This window comes from Apodemus sylvaticus, chromosome 2 (assembly GCF_947179515.1).
Source record: "Apodemus sylvaticus chromosome 2, mApoSyl1.1, whole genome shotgun sequence".
NCBI lineage: Eukaryota > Metazoa > Chordata > Mammalia > Rodentia > Muridae > Apodemus > Apodemus sylvaticus.
The window spans coordinates 153,831,773-153,854,761 of NC_067473.1; the positions used below are offsets into that span (position 1 = coordinate 153,831,773).

Genomic DNA, 22,989 nt, shown 5'->3' on the forward strand with positions numbered 1-22,989 from the left:
AGGGCCCTGCTGGAGTCAACCAGTCAAATTGGGAGCCACAATGTCAGCCAAAGCTAATTTGGGAAGTGCTCCCCACATGCCCCCTTCATTTTCTGTCTCTTACAGATATACAATCTGCCAGGTATGAAGCACAACAACTTCATTCCAAGGTCTGAAGACCAAGAAGATTGTGTAATGTACAGACCATGGGCCACTGGTGAGCTCACATACTCAGTACCATATGGACAAGAGAAGGATGTCTACAGATATGTGGAGGTGAGCCCTATTATCTATCCACATTCTGCACTGTGAATTACTTAGGTTTAATGAAATGCTATATTAGTAAGGAATTTTAGGCTCAGGCCAGAGAAATGAGTCACTGGCAGACCACCCACCTTACCTGTGGAAGTTCATGGGTTCAAATCCTAAGCATTCCAACAGCTACATCTTAGAAAGTGACCAGTCTTGACTATATTTTTCTCTCTATTGAGGAAATTGGCTCAGAGGGAGGTACTGACTGTTTTATTTGTTGTTGTTGTTGTTGTTGTTGTTGTTGTTGGCTTTTCAGACAGGCTCTCATTATGAGTCTTCGGTTGTCCTGGCTCTCACTCTGTAGACTCTTGAAGGTTGGCCTCAAAGTCACAGAAATCTGTCTGTTTCTGCCTCTGCCTCTCAAGTGCTGGGGTTAAAGGCATGCACCACTACGCATGGCTGTGAGTGACTTTTAAATATAACAGTGTTGTATCAGAAAGAAGGTCTGCACATGTGCCTCACTATAAATTCTATGTTCCTCACTGTACTCCCTAACGAGTATGAGACATACAATTTGAATAGGAATTCTACTTGAACATGTAAAACTATATGTGAAATATTTACTGCAATTTTTATACGTACTTTTTTCAGAATTTTGAGTTATTTTGCACAAATAATACTTTTCTTTCTAGGAGATGGGTTTAACGGCATTCACCAACTTGAAGATCAAGTATCCTATACCTTGTTTGTACTTTGACATGATTCCAATGGAAGGTAAAATAACAAATCACTATTTTCTGGTTAAAGAAATGTGAATTATGTATCAAAGCTGATAGAATAAAATTAAAATGCATGTACAGAATCCAAGTAAGAGAAAAAGAACCCAAGTTTACCAAAGCAAAATGTACCCAGATATATGCTGCTGCTACAAAAGCATTAAAGGCTGGAGGTTCTTCCTTCAATGTGGAAATAAGTCAAAATGCAAACATTATAGGGATACAGGATCATAGTGTGAGGTGGGAAAGGGTGCATGCACACTCATATATTAACCAGTAAACCATTTACTCTTTCCCTCCTCCTCTTATCTGAGTCCCTTTCAGAGTGGCTGCACCATTTGCTTCCCCACCAACAGTGAATGATGGCTCCCTTTCCCTGTATCTTCTCCAGCACTTGTTGTCAGTTGTTTTGTTGACCTTAGCCATCCTGACAGGGTGAGGTGAAATCTGGGTTGTTTTAATCTGCATTTCCTTAATTGATAGCGTAACAAACATTAATAAAAGATATGTCCTAACCTTTTAAATTTTCTTTTGAAGCTACTGTTCACATCTCATTTTTTTTAAATCAGTCTGTGTGTTTTCTCGACTCTTTGTTTTTTGAGTCTTTTATATAGTCGGGGTATATATCCTCTATCAGATGTATAGCTAGCAAAGATTGTCTCCCACTCTCTTGGCTTACACTTCACTCAAATGATTGTTCCCTAGTTGTGCAAAAAGCATTTCGGTTTTGTGAGGTCCCCATTTGTCAAGTATTTACCTTAATTTTTAAGTGAATGGATCTCATTCACAGAGCCCTTTCCTACACATGTGTTTTGTAGGGTTGCTGCCTATAGTTCTTTCCCTAGCAGTTTCAGGGTTCATGTTGAGGTCCTTGATCCATTTGGAGTTGATTTTTGTGCAGGGTCATAGACATAGCTCTACTTTCATTCTTCTATATGTGAGCATCAAGGTTCCCAGCACCATTTGTTGGAGATGCTATCTTTCCTCTGCTGTATGTTTTTGGCATCTATGTCAACTATGAGATACCCGTGATTACATGAATGTGTTTGGGGCTTGTATTTTATTCCATTGATCTACATGTTTATTTTTGTGCCTTTACCATGCTGCTTTTGTTACTTTACCTCTGTAATGTAACTTGAAATCATGAAACCCTATCTGTATTATTATTTATATTCTAAACAGCAAAATTTATTTTTATACCTGTTAACATAAAAAACATTATTCTGACTGTACAATATTAATTTTCCTCATACTGATTTGAAAGGAAATTGAAATATCTTCACAAGTTTCTAAAATCAACAAGAGCTGAGGCACTGTGAGTACTCTAGACAATGGAATAATTGGGCAACTATCCCTGTAGCTGTTAAGGTAATGGGTGAAGAACTTAAAACACTAGAAAATACTTAGTTCTTGAAGGCAAATATAAAGACGAAGATCAGGTTACAGGTTGTGGCTATCACAGGGAAGAACCTATACAAAAGAAGCTTGCCCCCCTCCCTCTCTCTCTCTCTCTCTCTCTCTCTGTGTGTGTGTGTGTGTGTGTGTGTGTGTGTGTGTGTGTGAATTAAAAAATTGGGAGAGATTTTCTATGCTTAGAAGTCACTTAGGAAATACTCGGGTGAAGCCCTAACTAAATCTGGATGTAAATGTGTTCTTAAAAAAAGCAGAGTACAGACCCTCCATCACCAGCTTTAAATCCTACTTTTCTTTCCAGTACAAATCCAAGCCAGTGCTGATTCTTGGGCAGTAAACTTCTTATTTCTAACCCAAGAGTTTGTGCTTATGCCTTTTTCACATTTTATACAAATTGAAAACATATCAAAATATTGGGTTAAGCCTACATATCTTAAGAAAGAACAAACATTGCAAGAATATCTCTGCCAATGGTATCTACCATTAATCTCTTGCCTGGAGTGATTCTCATTGTAGGCACAATATCTGTTACCTAGGATCATCATTCCTCCTAGGGGGCACATTATTATCTGTAAGCATTCACTAACTATCCAATATCCAACCCAAGAAAATATGCATCATGGTTTCTTCCGCCTTTAACTACTCTAGGTGAGGTTTTACCTTTGAACAAAATCATATGGTCATTTCATTGGATGCTGAAAAAGCATTTGACAAAATTCAGCATCCTTTCATGCTTAAAGTCTTGGAGAGAACAGGAATTCAAGGCCCATACCTAAACATAGTAAAAGCAATATACAGCAAACCGGTAGCCAGCATCAAACTAAACGGAGAGAAACTTGAAGCAATCCCACTGAAATCAGGGACCAGACAAGGCTGCCCCCTTTCTCCTTATCTTTTCAATATTGTACTTGAGGTACTAGCTCGGGCAATTCGACAACATAAGGAGGTCAAAGGGATACAAATTGGAAAGGAGGAAGTCAAACTATCATTATTTGCAGACGACATGATCGTCTACCTAAGTGACCCAAAGAACTCCACTAGAGAGCTCCTACAGCTGATAAACAACTTCAGCAAAGTGGCAGGTTACAAAATCAACTCAAGCAAATCAGTGGCCTTCCTATACTCAAAGGATAAGCAGGCTGAGAAAGAAATTAGGGAAATGACCCCCTTCACAATAGCCACAAACAGTATAAAGTATCTTGGGGTGACTCTTACCAAACATGCGAAAGATCTGTATGGCAAGAACTTCAAGACTCTGAAGAAGGAAATGGAAGAAGACCTCAAAAAATGGGAAAACCTCCCATGCTCATGGATCGGTAGAATCAATATAGTTAAAATGGCCATTTTGCCTAAAGCACTATACAGATTCAATGCAATACCCATCAAAATCCCAACTCAATTCTTCACAGAGTTAGAAAGAGCAATTATCAAATTCATCTGGAACAACAAAAAACCCAGGATAGCTAAAACTATTCTCAGCAACAAAAGAAAATCTGGGGGAATCAGTATCCCTGACCTCAAGCAATACTACAGAGCAATAGTGTTAAAAACTGCATGGTATTGGTACAGTGACAGGCAGGAGGATCAATGGAACAGGATTGAAGATCCAGAAATGAACCCACACACCTATGGCCACTTGATCCTCGACAAAGAGGCTGAAAACATCCAATGGAAAAAAGATAGCCTTTTCAACAAATGGTGCTGGTTCAACTGGAGGTCAGCATGCAGAAGAATGCGAATTGATCCATCCTTGTCTCCTTGTACTAAGCTCAAATCCAAATGGATCAAGGACCTCCACATAAAGCCAGACACTCTGAAGCTAATAGAAAAGAAACTGGGGAAGACCCTTGAGGACATCGGTACAGGGAGAAAGTTTCTGAACAGAACACCAATGGCGTATGCTCTAAGAGCAAGAATTGACAAATGGGACCTCATAAGGTTACAGAGTTTCTGTAAGGCAAAGGACACCGTCAAGAGGACAGATCGGCAACCAACAAATTGGGAAAAGATCTTCACCAATCCTACATCAGATAGAGGGCTAATATCCAATATATATAAAGAACTCAAGAAGTTAGACTCCAGAAAACCGAACAACCCTATTAAAAAATGGGGTACAGAGTTAAACAAAGAATTCTCACCTGAAGAACTTCGGATGGCGGAGAAGCATCTTAAAAAATGCTCCACTTCATTAGTCATTAGGGAAATGCAAATCAAAACAACCCTAAGATTTCATCTTACACCAGTCAGAATGGCTAAGATTAAAAATTCAGGAGACAGCAGGTGTTGGAGAGGGTGCGGAGAAAGAGGAACACTCCTCCACTGCTGGTGGGGTTGCAAATTGGTACAACCACTCTGGAAAGCAGTCTGGCGGTTCCTCCGAAAACTGGGCACCTCACTTCCAGAAGATCCTGCTATACCACTCCTGGGCATATACCCAGAGGATTCCCCACCATGTAATAAGGATACATGCTCTACTATGTTCATAGCAGCCCTATTTATAATTGCCAGATGCTGGAAAGAACCCAGGTATCCCTCAACAGAAGAGTGGATACAAAAAATGTGGTATATCTACACAATGGAGTACTATTCAGCCATTAGAAACAATGAATTCATGAAATTCTTAGGCAAATGGATGGAGCTAGAGAACATCATACTAAGTGAGGTAACCCAGACTCAAAAGGTGAATCATGGTATGCACTCACTAATAAGTGGTTATTAACCTAGAAAACTGGAATACCCAAAACATAATCCACACATCAAATGAGATACAAGAAGAAAGCAGGAGTGGTCCCTGGTTCTGGAAAGACTCAGTGAAACAGTATTTGGCAAAACCAGAACGGGGAACTGGGAAGGGGTGGGAGGGAGGACAGGGGAAGAGAAGGGGGCTTACGGGACTTTCGGGGAGTGGGGGGGGCTAGAAAAGGGGAAATCATTTGAAATGTAAATAAATTATATCAAATAAAAAAAAAAGACAAAAAAAAAAGTCATAATGAAGCTAATTAAAATAAACAAAAAGGTTATTTAATTTGGTAGACAACAGTATGCTCTGATTTGTGTTCACACAAAACCTAGTGTGAGGTAGAATTATCTGCTCAACTGCTTAACTCCAAACTTCAAATATGAGTAAAAATGTCCCCAGGGCTGTACACACACCTTTCTCAGGATTCAAGTTCTTTTTTTATCAGACAATAACAAAGGGCAAACAATAAAAATTAATTAAGCAGTGGTGAGTAATTAATTCCTTATTAATTTAATTCAATGTGCACAGAATTACACATTTTATGATGGTTTCTTTTCATCACTCTGAGTCAACTTGTGGAGAAAACAAAGGTAGCTTGATACATGATAATAAAGGCATTTAGACAATAAAAAAAAAAAAAAAAAAAAAAAAAAAAAAAGAAAAAGATGTTACCCAGTCTCCTCCAAAATGAGTGTTTCACTGCATCATTTCCAGTGCAACCGTCATAGTGTTTAACAGTCAAGAAGAAACTGAAAATTAAGCTACATTTACGCTGCACGTTTGTGTCCCATTTTATTCAAGTACTATGTTTATTTCCTCCATTGTAACTTCACACTGCCAGATTTGGAATATGATTATCCTGGAAGTGTACGCTTAATAGCAAATGAAAGACCACCAGTTAAAGAGCCACGACATGAAGATCCACCACCTAAAGATCTACTTACTGAGACCATTCGAAAATATTTTCCTGAAACCTGGGTCTGGGATATAGTCACAGTAAAGTAAGTGATTTCAATTTCTATGATTAGGACTGGGTATAAAATTTTTCGTTGTATTATTGTATTTCTTTTTTTTTCCAAAGAATATTTTTTATTCGATATATTATTTATGTACATTTCAAATGATTTCCCTTTTTCTGGCCCCCCACTCCCTAAAAGGCCCATAAGCCCCCATCACTCCCCCTTTTCTCCCATCTACCCCTTCCCACTTCCCTTTTCTGGTTTTGCTCTATACTGCTACACTGAGTCTTTCCAGAACAAGGGGCCACCCCTCCATTCTTCTTGTACCTCAAATAATGTGTGGATTATGTTTTGGGTATTCCAGTTTTCTAGGTTAATAACCACTTATTAGTGAGTGCATACCATGATTCACCTTTTGAGTCTGGGTTACCCCACTTAGTATGATGTTCTCCAGCTCCATCCATTTGCCTAAGAATTTCATGAATTCATTGTTTCTAATGGCTGAATAGTACTCCATTGTGTAGATATACCGCATTTTTTGCATCCATTCTTCTGTTGAGGGATACCTGGGTTTTTTCCAGCTTCTGGCAATTATAAATAGGGCTGCTATGAACATAGTAGAACATGTATCCTTATTACATGGTGGGGAATCCTCTGGGTATATGCCCAGGAGTGGTATAGCAGGATCTTCTGGAAGTGAGGTGCCCAGTTTTCGGAGGAACCGCCAGACTGATTTCCAGAGTGGTTGTACCAATTTGCAACCCCACCAGCAGTGGAGGAGTGTTCCTCTTTCTCCACATCCTGGCCAACACCTGCTGTCTCCTGAATTTTTAATCTTAGCCATTCTGACTGATGTAAGGTGAAATCTCAGGGTTGTTTTGATTTGCATTTCTCTAATGACTAATGAAGTTGAGCATTTTTTAAGATGCTTCTCCGCCATCCGGAGTTCTTCAGGTAACAATTCTTTGTTTAACTCTGTACCCCATTTTTAATAGGGTTATTTGGTTTTCTGGGGTCTAACTTCTTGAGTTCTTTGTATATGTTGGATATTAGCCCTCTATCTGATGTAGAGTTGGTGAAGATCTTTTCCCAATTTGTTGGTTCCCGATTTGTCCTTTTGATGGTGTCCTTTGCCTTACAGAAACTTTGTAATTTTATGAGGTCCCATTTGTCAATTCTTGATCTTAGAGCATACGCTATTGGTGATCTGTTCAGAAACTTTCCCCCTGTATCGATGTCCTCAAGGGTCTTCCCCGGTTTCTTTTCTATTAGCTTCAGCGTGTCTGGCTGTCTTATTATATTTCTTTGATTAATTTTTATCATAAACAAAGGAAATACATGTATTTCCATCACTCCCAGAAAATGCAGATAAAAACTATCACATACCTGCCTGATAGTTAAAAGTATTCACGTGTACCGTATTGAGTAGTGGATGAGGCAGTCTTACCTGGAACAGACTACAGAACTGCTACATGAAGTGGACCATATAAGTCAATAGACTATTTAATGATATTTTGAAGATGGGAATTCAGAGAAAACTTCAAATCTATGTTCAGATTTCCAATGACATATGAACTTCGAGATGTTGTTGGGCTATGACATGTGTTGTAAAAACAAGGTTACTAAAAGTCTTTTTATTTTGCCATCTGGAGTCCCATTTGCTCTGTTTGCTTCCTCTTACTCCTTTGGAGGACTCAGAGGGATGGTGTCTCCTCACACTCAGTCACCATCTCAGAGATAACTAATTCCTGTGCTCACTTTCTGGGCTTTACACTCCCACTCTCCCAGCTCCTCAGGCATGGTCGAAGTAGAGACGACAGTCCCTGACACCATCACTGAATGGAAGGCCGGAGCCCTTTGCCTGTCCAATGACACAGGCCTTGGCCTCTCTTCTGTGGTACCTCTCCAAGCCTTCCAGCCCTTCTTTGTGGAGGTCACGATGCCCTACTCCGTGATCCGTGCAGAAGCCTTCACCCTCAAAGCCACTGTGCTGAACTACCTCCCTACAAGCATGCGGGTGAACACCTTTCTGAATTAAGCATGACCAGAGGGAAAGAGAGCAAATAGTGTGTGTAAACTATAACTAAGACTTAAATAAAAAGAAGAAAAAAGGGGGGAATAGATTTCACAATTCCCAGACTCTAGCTACATATATACAGAAAAGGGTTGTTTAAAAATATGGGCAGGACATAAAATTAGGTGATGTTGCCAGCATTTAAACAGCACATACTGCACTGACAGAGATAGGATATTCTATGTAGCCTCTGTATACAATTAAAGGACCTGGTCCACATAGATATGAGGTTGTTGTCAGGATAAGATGGCATATTGTTTTACAATGGATTTTGCTTTTGCTAGAGGTAGGTGTATACTTCAAAATCATATTTAAAAGTCTAGTATAGTAAATGTAATTCTGCCATCAAAATAAAACAAATATAAGTAGACACATATATAATTATCTGCTTAATGTTTTGTGAGGATAATACATAGATGGTAGCTAAATAAAGTTCTAGACATGTATGTGGGGATGAAATCTATGCAAGCCTTCTGTATCAACTTACATGACAATTTAGAAATGTTTTCCAAACACATCCCCTCCTGGTCTCTTTCTATCACAAATCCCCTTCAGACTTTTGCCTACCTACTCCCATGCATTATACGTTGCCTTTCCATGGTGACATCTTTCTTTTCATTTATTTATTTTGCTATTTCTTTTTCTCTGTGGGGCCACAGATGGCTGTGCAGCTGGAAATCACTCCTGATTTCACAGCTGTCCCAGTGGGAAAAAACCAAGATTCTTACTGCCTTGGTGCCAATGGGAGGCACACCTCATCCTGGTTGGTAACTCCCAAATCTTTAGGTGAGTGAAAAATTTGTAAGGGTTCTCTACCCAGAAAAGGTGAGTATAGGAAGGGTTTCTTCAGTTACTTTCTTCTCATTTGGGTCCCCAGAGGAAGCTCTCAGACATTACTGCTTCTGGTGTGTGCTTACCTCCTTCTTAAATACAAGACAAGCTCTTGAACCACTTCTAGAACCAAGGATACCCTGCAGATCTTGGGACTTCGGTAGATGCCAGGTTCCTGGCAGATCTGAGCTCAGCTCTCTGGACTGTTTGTTTCAGGGAATGTGAATTTCTCTGTGTCTGCGGAAGCACAACAGTCCCCAGAGCCCTGTGGTTCTGAGGTTGCCACAGTTCCTGAGACTGGGAGAAAGGACACAGTAGTCAAAGTCCTGATAGTTGAGGTGAGTAAACCTTCTTAGCCAGCAGTGTGCTATGTTTAGAAAATTGAGCAATGCTGACCATATTTAGAGGAAAAATAAAAGATAATAACATACAACCTTGAGATAGTTCACAGCTGGCAAGTCCATGCTTTTAAACCCATATGTGTTCTGCTTTTCCCCCTTCCTAGTCTTTTAACTGAAGCTTGGGGGCAGGGAGGATGATCTAAGCCAGTTTGTCCTCTTTAGGCTATACCTCTTTCTTCCGATTATGCTCTGCCCCTTTTTCTTTATTATCTTTCCCTATTGCCTTCTTTTTGAGCTGGCAAATTCTCAGATGCTGAAGCCATTCCAGCCCATGGCCTCATAAGTAAAGCTTTCTCTCAAAAGACATAACAAAATGAAAAACCTCCCTCCAGCAATGTTATGCTTGCATGGTTGATGTTTGCACACTCGGTGTTTGATTTCTCATGTCTGAATATCCTATCTTTTTGTCCAAGCCTGAAGGAATCAAGAAAGAGCATACCTTCACCTCACTGCTCTGTGCATCAGGTGAGAACCTTTCAAAACATCAATGACACAGTAGCGTAAGTCGCCTATTCAGAGATCTTGCAATATTCCTATAAGAAAATCAGAATACTGTATACCTTACAAACCCTTCAAACACTAACAAAACTGAGTCTTGTAAATTAAAATCATCACTTACCTGATGCAGTTCTCAAGAGTATAGTTTTCCCGAGATTTCATTGTTCACTGTAGCACTTTTTATTTTTAGAATAAAGAAGCCTCTTTGTCCATCTCAATAATTAGAAAGTTATAAATAGGGAACAACTGAGAAAAGAAGACTTCACAATTGAAATTTTCTTTTAAACGGGTTCAAGGTGTGGGAATATAGAGATTATTTTGGGAAATACTATACTGTTTTGTGTTAGATCATAAATGAAAAGAAAGATTTATATGGGTGAAAATATTTCATATATAATCGAAGCTAAACCATGGTGTGTACTTAGCGTAACATTTTTCCCTAGCGATTGTTTTTATGACTTGCTCTTTTATATACCTGCTCCTCACTGGAAGCTAAATATTGCAGGGAAAACACATCAATGTATCACAAAAGAGAAAGCTCACTGCCCTCTATGAGAAACATGTATAAGGTCAGGGACATATTATTATGTCCACTCATAATAATGACTCCATTGCTGGCACCTCTGTTAGTGGGTGCTTGTAGTAGCTACTCAAAATATATTTGTCAAAAAGAATAAATAAAATAGAATAATAACTTTAATTTAATGTAAAATCCATTATTATATGAAAGTTAACAAAAGAGATGAAATAAAGCAAAACTCTTTGTTAAGCAGGTCAACTAATGTAGCAGTTCCTAGTACAGTGAGTAGAAGAAAATCATCATAGAATACTAGAATCCTTTAAATGTTTTCTATGAAAGAAAAAGCAGGAAGGGGGTCACTGGAGATATTTTTTTTAAAAGCCAAAGATAGTACAACAAAAGCCCTATTCTTTCTACCAGCCAACTCTACTTCTCCTCATAGTTACTGATGACAATGTAATCTACCCATCATCCCTGCAGTAGGAAAGCCACCAAGGGAGAGGTCAGAGAGCCTCCTGAGCAACTCAGGGAACCAGGAAGAACAAATCCAGCGCAGGATTGCTCCATGCACTTATTCTGACAAATTGGATGTTTATTTACAAATTGCTTTGGTTTACTGTTCAAACCTTGAGATAAACACCATGACCAAAAGCAACTTGGACCGTTGATCAGCTTACACAGTCTGTCACAGTCCACCATGAAGTGAAGTCAGGGCAGGAATCTGGAAGGAGGAACTGAAGCGGGAGCTGTGGAGGGGGGGGCAGCTTCCTAGCTTGCTCTGCCCTTACTCACTTTGCTTTCTTATACACCACAGATGGCATACCCTGGGCCAGGACTTACCACATCTATTATTAAAAAAGAAAAGCTTCAAGACTGGCTTATAGTCCAGTGTTAGTTATGGAGGCATTTTCTCAATTGAGAGTCCCCAATCCCAGAAAACACTAACTTATGTCAAAGTTCACACAAACACACACACACAGAGAGAGAGAGCAGAATTTTCTTAATCAAAATGTAGTAAATAACCCATTTTCCAGTGTTTATTAAAACTAATTAGGACATTGATAGAAGTAGAACACAGATCCCAGAGGCTCAGACATTCCATTCTGGACAGATGCTTTGCTTCAAAGCAGTGGGTGATAAAAGAGAAGGCAATGGAGCTTGACAGGCCTGTGGTACTGGGAAATGTGTGTTTATGATATTTACCTCAAGATCATTTTTCTAGAGAGGCAAGAACTCAAAGCTTAGGACACAGTTCTGAAGCCACTGATTTTTAGGGCACTTTAGATACGCAGAGGTGATGATCTACCTGTCTGTTTTGCTTATTAAGATGCAGAGGTATCAGAAAAATTGTCCCTGGTGCTCCCACCAACAGTAGTGAAAGATTCATCCCGAGCCCACTTCTCTGTGATGGGTGAGTCAATCCACACCTGGGGGACTTGGAACAACAGTCACTACCACTGCCCTGCCCCCACCATGATTCCAAATGTAGCTTCCAAATTGCTACACTTGATCTCTTTAATGTCCTCCTTCTGTCTTTATCCCCTGCATTCCCACTGGGTTCCAGCACATGTCACCCAGAAAATTCCTTGACATCACTGAGAAGTAATTCTATTAACGGCATTATTTTGTTCTTGAAGATAATGGCTATTCTGATGTCACGCCTCTCACTTCCAGGTGATATCTTGAGTTCAGCCATAAAAAACACACAAAATCTTCTCCATATGCCCTATGGCTGTGGGGAGCAGAACATGGTCCTTTTCGCTCCCAACATCTACGTACTGAAATATCTGAATGAAACCCAACAGCTGACTCAGAAGATCAAGTCCAAGGCCCTTGACTTCCTCAGAGCTGGTCAGTAAGGCTCAGAAACTCCACCTTGTTCTTGTAAATATTCTCTCTAGAAATGTCTAGAAATGGGCTTAGCATTGAGGGGAGAGCTGAGCAGTGTTCGTGCTCAGTCCTATAAGCCATGGTACATGCATGAGGGCCTCTCTGACGTCAGATGTACAGCCTAGCATTCTCTGATGTATCCGTTTCTTCAGCACACACCCAAAGCCTTCTATTCCAGGCTATCAGAGGGAGCTGAACTACAAGCACAAGGATGGCTCCTACAGCACCTTCGGGGATCATTATGGCCAGAATCAAGGAAACACTTGGTAAGAAGAGTCCACTGTGTGCCAGGCCTGGCTCAGCTCTTGTTCCTCACAGCAGCCACACAGCATCTTATTTCATGGAAGTCTAGAGGATGCCTGGGCCAGAGAGGGATGTGTCTGAGGTAGAGCAGATCATGAATTGCAGAACTCAGATTGCCTCGCAGTTCACCTGCTTTGACTCTGACTCATGAGCTTTACTGACTTCAGGAAGCAGACGTTTTCATTTTGATGCAAGACCATTCATCAGTAAATGCCTGGCAGCCATTGGCTGAGCTTCTAAAGATGCTCATAACTGAGACTTAAAAGCTTTTGCCATTCTTCATGTGACCTTACATTATATAAGAATGTATTATTGAGGACTGTAGAGATGGCTCAGTGGGCAAGAGCACTTACTGCTCTTCCAGAGGTCCTGAGTTCAATTCGCAGCCACAACAGGGTGGCTCACAACCATCTTTAATGGGACCTGATGCCCTCTTCTGGTGTGTCTGAACAGACAGCAACAGTGTATTCACATAAAATCGATAAATACATCTTTGTTATAAATTACCCACTTAACTTCAAAACAAAACAAAACAAAAATACTATGTGATTTAGATAAAATACACAACCAACAGGTGATGAAGGAAAAAGAGACTGGCATAAACTGGAGGTAAACCAAGAAGAGGGACCTAATTTTTTGAGACAGAAAACATGTTGCTGGGGTTTTAAGAAAGGAGATTATTCTCTACAAAAGAAGTCATGGGAAGTGGGAAGAAGCGTAGCATAAGCATGCAGTGTTTTAGATAAACACCAGAGGATGCAAGATAGAAGCAATTAGAAAGGAAAGCAGGGCTTCTGGACTAATTAGTATCCACTTATCAGAGATTGCATTCCATGTGTATTCTTTTGTGATTGGGTTACCTCACTTAGGATGATATTTTCCAGATCCAACCATTTGCCTAAAAATTTCATGAAAGAAGTAATGAGAGGGTCCTGATCCTGGAAAGGCTTGATCTAGCATTGGAGGGGAGTACCAGGACAGAGAGAAAGGAGAGAGGTGATTGGAGAATGGGTGGAGAGAAGAAGGTTTATGGGACTTATGAGGAGGGGGGAACTGGGAGAGGCGAAATCATTTGGAATGTAAACAAAGAATATAGAAAATAAAAATATATAATAAAAAAAGAAAGGAAAGCAGTAAGCCCCTGAAACCACACCTAGTGCATGCCCATCCAATTGGACCAAGGAATGGAAGACTACTTTGGAGTATCCAGAGACACTGTCCAGATGCTCTGCTCAGAGACCCTTAGGGATTGCTCATGACTGTGGACCGGGCCCCTGGACACCCATGTTAGGAAGTGCTGCCTCAGAATAGAGGCTTCATCTCCACACTCTCCCTTCCCCATCAGGCTCACAGCCTTTGTGCTCAAGTCTTTTGCCCAAGCTCGAGCCTTCATCTTCATCGATGAATCGCACATCACCCACGCTTTCACATGGCTCTCCCAGCAGCAGATGGGCAATGGCTGCTTCCGGAGTTCTGGATCACTGTTCAACAATGCCATGAAGGTGACCTTTTCTGAACTGCTTATAAGCACGATAAGCACGGTAACCTGAGAACACCTTACAGTCAGGTCATACTACTTACCATGGTGAGGAGTAAGCCTCTAGGTTGGGAATGTACTTTTTCATAACGGGGATATGAATGGGAACTTCCATTGAATACATGGATTGGCCACGGGTGGGAAAGGCATCTTGGCTGGATTGCTTGCTGTACATTCTGTTGATCTCACTCCTTCTTCTTTGCAGGGGGGAGTAGATGATGAAATGACCCTCTCTGCCTACATAACCATCGCTCTTCTGGAGAGTTCACTCCCAGACGCGGTAGGGACCAGCATCCCAGACTGGTGTAAAGCCTGTGGCTTTCCATCCTCTCTGAAGCCAGGGGAAGCTTTCTTTCTTTCTTTCTTTCTTTCTTTCTTTCTTTCTTTCTTTCTTTCTTTCTTTCTTTCTTTCTTTCGTTCTTTCTTTCTTTCTTTCTTTCTTTCTTTCTTTCTTTCTTTCTTTCTTTCTTAACAATGCTTTGCATCGGTCAGATTCCACTAATGAGCATCCGCTTGCTCAGTGAAATCCTGGATTTATTCCAAAAATCAACCTGAAGACACATCCCTATTAGTCTGTATCTTAAATGGAATGTAGTTTATAAAAAGACATGGCTCCCAAAAGATAGAGCAGAGAGAGGGTAGCCAGATAATTAACAACAGGAAGAAAATAGGAAAGATAAAAGGGAGGAAGGGAAGAAGGAAAGGAGGGCAAGAAAAGGAGGGAGAAAGGAAGGAATGGAGGGAGGGGAGGGAGAAAGGGAGCAAGAGAAGAAGGAAGGAGAGAGGGAGGATGAGGGAAAGAGGGAGAGAGAGAATGGGGACAAAGAAGGGAGAGGAGAGGAGAGTAAGGAGAGGGAATGGGAGAGAAGAGGAAGTAATAGAAGGGAAGGAGAAAGGAAGGGATGAAAGGAGAGAGGAGGAGGGAAAGGGAGGTAGGGAAATAGGAAGGGAGAGATGGAGAAAGAGTGGGGAGGAGAAAAGAAAGGGGAGAGGAAGGAGAGAGGAGGTAAGGGGATAGGAGGGAGGGAGGGAGGATTGATTTGTAAATGATAATCCCCAATAGCCTCCATATTTGTCCTGGGACTGCTAGGACCCTTTTTTCACATAACTCCATTTTCCTTGTTCTGCCAACAGCATCTTGTTGTCGCCAAGGCCCTGAGCTGCCTAGAGTCATCCTGGAAGACCATAGAGCAAGGAGGAAATGGCAGCTTTGTGTACACCAAGGCACTGATGGCCTATGCTTTCGCTCTGGCGGGGAACCAGGAGAAGAGAAGTGAAATCCTGAAGTCACTTGATAAGGAAGCTATAAAAGAAGGTGAGAATGTGTGTTCTCATCTTTGCCTCCATCCAGCTCTGGTGAGATGTACGGGAGCAGTTGGAGCCTGGAAAGACCTGTTAGTCCCGTCTCTATGGCACACCAAGGTTTCTCCTTGGACTGCCCCATTAAGAAATGAGTCTTCCTTCTATGTAACAGCCTTCTGTTTGGTGTTTGCTGATAATGTGACCGAAATAAAAAATATCACAACACAGTAGAATGCACACAGCTCTAACCAGGTTACAGAGGTGAATGTAGTTAAAGCTTAGCTTCTCTCTGATGCACACATTCCAACCAGGACCAGCAAAGACTATGAAGGAGAAAGGTGCATCTAGAGTTTGCTGTTTGAATTGCAACTCTGAACACACTGGGAAAGTTTACAAAGTCATTTGGTTTGAACACTGAACAAGCGATGTCTTGTTGGGTGTGAGGAAGATAATGAGTAAAAGCGTCATCTCTGCCATTGTCTCCTCAGCAGCTCTGCTAGACCACACTGAGGATGTAATTTAGCTAATAACTTCTAAATTTCTGTCCTCGGTCTTTCTCAACCATGACCCATAGCACCAACTGCAGATTCTTTACTGTGGATAGTCAATTTTGTCCATATTGAGAGTGAAAATTTTAAAACCTTCTACAAGCTTTTATAGTTCCTTCTTTCTACATATGGACATGCAGTCATTGACCACTCAGACTTTTTTTTAAAAAAGAACTCTTTATTTATTTTATGTATAAAAGTACACTGTAGCTGTCTGCAGACACACCAGAAGAGGGCATCAGATTCCATTACTGATGCTTGTGCGCCAACATGTGGTTACTGGGAATTGAACTCAGGACCTCTGGAGAGCAGTCTGGGCTCTTAACCTCTGAGCCATCTCTCTAGCCCCGGCCACTCACACTTTTTTTTCTATTTTCTTTTAATTTATTGATATATTTATTTACATTTCAAATGATTTCCCCTTTTCTGGACCCCCACTCCCTGAAAGTCCCATCAGTCCCCTTCCCTCCCCCTGCTTTCCCACCCAACCCTTCCCACTTCCCTGTTCGATTTTGCTCTATACTGCTTCACTTTTAATTATTTCTCTATTTTTACCCTAAGATGACTCTATCCATTGGGAAAGACCTGAGAAATCCAAGAAGTTGGAACCTTATTTGTACAAGCCCCAAGCTTCCTCTGCTGAAGTAGAGATGAGCGCCTATGTGGTCCTGGCTAGGCTCACAGCCCAGCCAGGCCCCACCCCTGAGGACCTGGCTTTGTCAATGAGCACCATCAAGTGGCTCACAAAGCAGCAGAACTCCCATGGCGGCTTCTCCTCCACACAGGTTGGTGGGTTTCCTTCAGAGTCCCCATGGGGTTAGGGGATTTGAACAAGAGATGTAGGACCCATCAAAGAGTGAAGAGGAGAGAAAGACCAAGGAAATGTTACTCTTGGGTATTCTGTCTATAGGAAGTGTGGGATGATATATCCCATAATAAATTACCTTAGTTCCTGTCTCCAACCACAGCTCTCTTCATACCACCATTAGTGAAACAGGCCGTTGTTGCTGAGAACTTCTAACCCAGATCCAACCCTTAATATAAAACAATGGCAAAAATCCTGGAATATCTAGAAACCGAGACGTAGCTCCCTCACCCTGTAACAGCATGTGGAGACCTAAGACCAAATCACCTTGTCTATTTCACTACTGACCTGAGGTACAGCTGTTTCCCTTCTCCTGACAGACTCTCCTAATCTTATGTGGATAGGTCACCCTCAGGCTTTCTCCAAGCAAGCAGGAGGTCCTGTTGTACCACTTTACCTCTTTATACTTGGGAACAATCAGGACTGTAAACTATTCACTCTATCATCTAGTCAGTAGAACTCTCAGGAGGCAATAATATCTCCCATTTCCAAACATACACATCTACTGTAATAAACATAATTTATTTTTTTATTCAATATATTCTTTATTTACATTTAAAATTATTTCCCCTTTCTGGATTCCCCCTCCCTGAAAGTCCCATAAGTCCTTTTCCCTCCCACTGTTCCCCCATCCACCGCTTCCCAGTTCCCTGTTCTGGTATTCCCCTACACTACTGCACTGAGCCTTTCCAGAACCAGGAGCCATTCCTTCCTTCTTGGACATCATTAATATGTGGATTGTGTCTTGGGTATTCTAAGCTTCTAGGCTAATATCTGCTTATCAGTGAGTGCATACCATGAGTGTTCTGAGACTGGCTTAGCATGATGCTCTCCAACTCCATCCATTTGTCTAAGAATTTCATGAATTCATTGTTTCTAATGGCTGAATAGTACTCCATTGTGTATATATACCACATTTTCGCATCCATTCTTCTGTTTAGGGATACCTGGGTTCTTTCAAGCTTCTGGCTATTATAAATAGGGCTGCTATGAGCATAGTGGAGCATGTATCCTTGTTACATGCTGGGGAATCCTCTGGGCATATGCCCAGGAGTGGTATAGCAGGATCCTCCGGAAGTGTTGTGCCCAATTTTCTGAGGAACCAACAGTCTGATTTCCACAGTGGTTGTGCCATCTTACAATCCCATGAACAGTGGAGGAGTGTTCCTCTTTCTCCACAGGAGTACAGCGAGATGATAGGTTCTTCTAAAGGAGAAATACAATGTTCGAAAAGAAAACTTCCATGATTCTAGCCACCCTGCTGTGCATTCAGTTTTTTCCCTCTCTCCTTTCTATAAACAGTCCCTGTTGTGACAGTAAAACCCTTGAGGCAGGCTTCTGCCCTGTTCTTGGGCTCTGTTCTCAAGGTGGCACTAGAGCTCTGGGCATCAGGAAGAATCCTGTGACAGTCATCCTTTCTGGTCATGAAGTATGCTTCCCGAGACTGTGCCACTAAGGAGCCAGGCAGTGAAGGACAACACTAGAGAGTGACGTTTTTTCTGTTTAGTAAGACTGTATCAGGACAGGAACTTGGCGTGTCTCAGTGGCTCCACAAGGGCAGAAGCAAATTTGTCGATGGGAGTAGGGCATAACCATGGGAATCAGGGACAAAAGAAGAAAAAGAATAAGTGCTGAAAGCAAAATCTAATTTGTATTTGTATTTTCTGCTGGCTAGAGGGCATTTGCATGGGCTGGGATACTCGAAAGAAAACCATGTAAATGTTTTTGACACTCAAAAGTATTCTATATTGAAGCCTGAAATAAAATCTAGAGATCTAATAATTACAGACAAAACCTCAAGACAGTTTGTCACAGCTAGAATGAAATTTGGGAGAAGATCAAAACCTTCCAAATGGATGCTATCCTGAATGTTTTAATTCATTCCTATCAGGACACTGTGGTGGCCCTCGATGCGCTGTCCAAATATGGAGCAGTTACTTTTTCCAGAAGCCAGAAATCGTCTTTGGTGACCATCCAGTCTTCAGGGCTATTTTCCCACAAGTTCCAAGTAGAGAACAGTAATCGCCTGTTGCTGCAACAGGTTCCATTACCATTTATTCCTGGGAACTACACCATCACTGTGTCAGGGGGAGGATGTGTGTATGCTCAGGTAAGATACTTGGAAGTTGTGGTTGTGCAGCTGGGAGCCTCCTTCCCCAAATTGGAAAGTCTGACTTTGCCTACCTGCACACATTATGCTCAAATTGGGAAAAATTGACCCAAGGACACAGTGCAATGGAGGTGAAATATTTCTATTCTCTACTTGTCAGACTACACTGAGATACAACATACACTTGGAGAAGCAACAGTCTGCATTTGCTCTACAGGTACAGACAGTACCTCTAACTTGTAATAACCCCAAAGGCCACAACAGCTTCCAGATCTCACTAGAAATCAGGTATGAGATAGGCATGAGTCTCTGTCTCTGTATGAGCATCTGTCTTTTTCCTGTCTCTGTCTCTGTCTCTTGGCAACTATAGAGCTGCCTTCCTAGAACTCTTCATGGAAGATATTTAAAGATATCTAAAATGGGTCTCTTCATTAACATTTTACTTTGTCTGTAAAAAAAAAATGAATAAAAATACTGGACTTCAGCAAAGTGAACAATGAATATATATACTTTTAGGGTTCCTTTCTTGCTCACTATCATAACAAAATAATACATTATTTTTTTCCATGAGTAATTAACATGGGTTATTCTTCTTCATCAACAAAGAATAGCTTTCCTGGTCTTTCTAGATTCCGTTTCTCTAAAAGAAAAAAAAAAGATATTCACTTCTTCTGACACTCATCAAAAGCTTCATACAAAATGTAACCAGCTAGAGAGTCTAAATACAGAAACCCAAGGGATCTTGGATGGAAACAATGCCATCCGTCAGCCCTTTTAATGCACTCTCCAGATGATATTGTTATGCAATCTATTTTCAAAACTATTTATATAGACAATAAAGGCCCTATATTTTAAGATATAGAAAAATAACACAGGCTATACCAGGAAATACTGAGGACCTCAAAGGAGGCAAGAGTTAGACTATTGAAATGATTCCTGTCCACTTCTCTGGTCTTCAGTTACACAGGGAGCCGTCCAGCCTCCAACATGGTGATTGTCGATGTGAAGATGGTATCTGGTTTCATCCCATTGAAACCAACAGTGAAAAAGGTAAGCAGGCAAAGACAAGATGTTTGGATTCTCTGAATCCTTGGACACGGAGCCTACCAACAACAGCTTAATTATGTCAACCCATGTCAAAGCAATGTAAGCACTGATTTAACACACTTGGATTTTGTTAAAATGCAGATAATGGTATGGATTGTGGTAGAAGCCAGCACAAAAAGCATAAGAGAGGTGTCTGAGTTCATTGAGTCAACAATATAGCTAACAGTAACTTTTAAAGTGTAATGAACCTGGACAATAAGGATTCAGGGGAAAATATTAAATTCCAGAATTGTAGGCATAGTTTTAGATGTTTTGAGAACTATGAAAATTAACAAGCTAAGGTCAATAGCAGAGCACAGAGAATATGGGCTAAGTATTACCAAATGGGTGACTATTTTTATGTTCAAACAAAAGTCAAAAAAACTACTACTAGGTCAGGTTGTATTCTGTCCAGCCTTTAGTAGAGTAGCATTCACAATTTTGTAAACATATTTTCATTCTTATTGGAAAAGTTTCCTCCCATTCATTTAAATAAATTCAATAACATCACCTTTCTATCACCTTCAGTCCCACAGCTCATTTACCTCTCTCACCCACAAGGCCTTGGCTTTTTCAGTAACGTGGGGGTTTTCTCTCATTTTCAGCTTGAAAGATTAGAGCATGTGAGCAGAACAGAAGTGAGCAACAGCAACGTCCTGTTATATCTGGATCAGGTGTGATTCCTTCCCGCCTCCCTAGACGTGACGAGGTGGATAGTCCTCGATCTATGTAGGTTAGGAGATGGTGCTTCTCCTGTCCCTAGACTTGCCAAGGTGGACAGTCTTTCTTGATTCTAAAGGAAGCCTTTAGAATTAGAGGCACATCACCTCATATGACATGATACTTTGAGTTCTTTTCCTCTCTCCTGGAGACATGACTCAACAGTTAAGGACACTGCTCTTGCAGAAGACCAGAATTCAGTTCCCAGAAGCCATACTGACACAAAACTGCCTGTAACTCCAGTTCCAGGGGATCTGATTCCCCCTCCTAGGCCCCATCAGTACACACACATATACCACACACACACACACACACACACACACACAACAACAACAACAACAACAACAATAATAATAATAATAATACAAATCTTCAAATCTTCTTTCCTCACTGCTGGTTTTCCTGAGACTCCATAGGGTCTCAAGTAAGCAAGTCAAAGGATTTAATGCCTCTCAAAATGGAAAAAGTCAAATATCATACATTGAGGAGGAATATGGATTTTTGGAATGGTTTAATAGACTGGAAAGTGTTCATATACTCCCAGGAGCCTCTACCTCAGTTTCTCAAGTCCCCAGTCTAAAGTCCCTGTCACTTCACCATCCACATAGGTAGGCAGTTACCTAAAACTTTGACTGTGAGGTTAGCTGCTATCCAACAATAACTGAGTCGTGCTGAAGAAAAGCCCTGGCCCCTCTCGTGAGTCTGGATCATTTTTCTCTCTTTCCCAGGTGACCAATCAGAAACTAACCTTCTCTTTCATCATTCAACAAGACATCCCAGTAAAGAACCTGCAGCCTGCCATCGTGAAAGTCTATGACTACTATGAGACAGGTGAGGAACAGACAGTGGTGGACCCTAAAGAGACTTGCTGTTTTTGTCTTTGTTTTTTTTTTTTAATTATGTACCCCAGGCTAGGCCAAATTCTCAGTCCTCCTGACTCAGCCTCCCAAAAGCTTATATTATAGGCATGTGCCATCATACCCACTATTAAAAACAATTGCTTTTCAGACACTGGTCCATTATGTAGGCCAGGCAACCATTTATAAATTTCCAGTTTATTCAGCAACTGATACCTTGTTCTTGTTTGTCCAAGCAATCATGTGGGATCAAACATGTCCACATAACCCAAGTGATCCAACATTTCACAAAGTATGGTACCTATGTTGAAAGACACACAATTCTTTTTATGAATACAGCAATGGGAAGATGAAGAGTTGTACAAATAATTACAGTAGGAATAAAAAGGTGAGAGAGAACTGTAGCCTGTATATACAGTGATGGCCAAAGAAAGAGAACAAAGTCAGAGCTGGGGGATTAAATTGGAGTTTTTCTGTCAAGTGAAGAGATATACCAAATTTTTCAGACTAGAATTCAAGGAATACTGAAGGAAAACAGAAACACAGCACAGAACCTGAAAGGCTACACGTCTACAGGGATCGCGGCCTGTACTCTGCTTAAACAGTGTAGGAGAAGCACAGTTTGACTTTCCCCACAGGGTAAATGATTCCAGTACTGGTGTACATTAGTTTCTTTATTTTGTGAGAGGCTGGCGCATCATAGTGCCTGTGGAGGTCAGCAGGCCGTTTGGGGAAATGGGTTTTCTCATTCTCTCCTGAAGACTGAACTCACTAAGGTTGTTGGGCAAGGCAGCCAGCACCTTTCCTCACTGAGCCATCTTGTTGGCCCAGGGTAACAGTGTCAACCAGTGGCTTCAAGGGCAGAAAATCCTTCCTTTGGTTTGTCTGATGATCTTTCAGCAATCATCCATGTCCTAACTGAGGAAAGTGGTCAGTCCCGAGACATCACCTACCCTCCACAAAATCCTCGCTCAAAAGCTCCCACTCTCACATTTGAATCCCATGTCTTTCAGATGAAGTGGCATTCGCTGAATACAGCAGCCCCTGCAGCTCAGGTGAGCACCTAGCACTCCTCACACAAGCCTTCCTCTGACCTCCTTCCCCTCAAAACTACCCCGACCTTTCCTTAGATGAGCTAAGACAATTCTCACTGACTGAAACCACAGAAATGTGCACCATTGGGTTGGCATACTAACCCTGGGAGAGTGCTCTAACTTCCTTTCCAAAGGGTACAGTAGCTTAGGGTAGAAAATCTGAAACTATGTGCACCTTTGAATAGGCGTACTAACCCCAGAAGAGTCCTCTAGCTTCCTAACCAAAAGGTATGG

At 41.2% G+C, this 22,989-nt stretch overlaps 1 protein-coding gene across 1 annotated transcript in view; it reads left to right on the forward strand.

Annotated features, from left to right (window-relative positions):
- Window positions 1–22,754, forward strand: part of LOC127677614 (murinoglobulin-2-like) — a 70,860-nt gene extending 48,106 nt beyond the window's left edge. Inside the window, 19 exon segments of the mRNA XM_052172656.1 lie at window positions 106–255; window positions 924–1,006; window positions 5,997–6,161; window positions 7,908–8,136; window positions 8,853–8,979; window positions 9,241–9,362; window positions 9,839–9,890; window positions 11,771–11,854; window positions 12,118–12,303; window positions 12,512–12,599; window positions 13,982–14,138; window positions 15,308–15,488; window positions 16,585–16,808; window positions 18,780–18,998; window positions 19,159–19,286; window positions 19,958–20,048; window positions 20,690–20,758; window positions 21,533–21,635; window positions 22,675–22,754. Of these exon segments, the coding sequence (XP_052028616.1) occupies window positions 106–255; window positions 924–1,006; window positions 5,997–6,161; window positions 7,908–8,136; window positions 8,853–8,979; window positions 9,241–9,362; window positions 9,839–9,890; window positions 11,771–11,854; window positions 12,118–12,303; window positions 12,512–12,599; window positions 13,982–14,138; window positions 15,308–15,488; window positions 16,585–16,808; window positions 18,780–18,998; window positions 19,159–19,286; window positions 19,958–20,048; window positions 20,690–20,758; window positions 21,533–21,635; window positions 22,675–22,754 (2,538 nt within the window).
- Window positions 22,755–22,989: the final 235 nt, after the last annotated feature.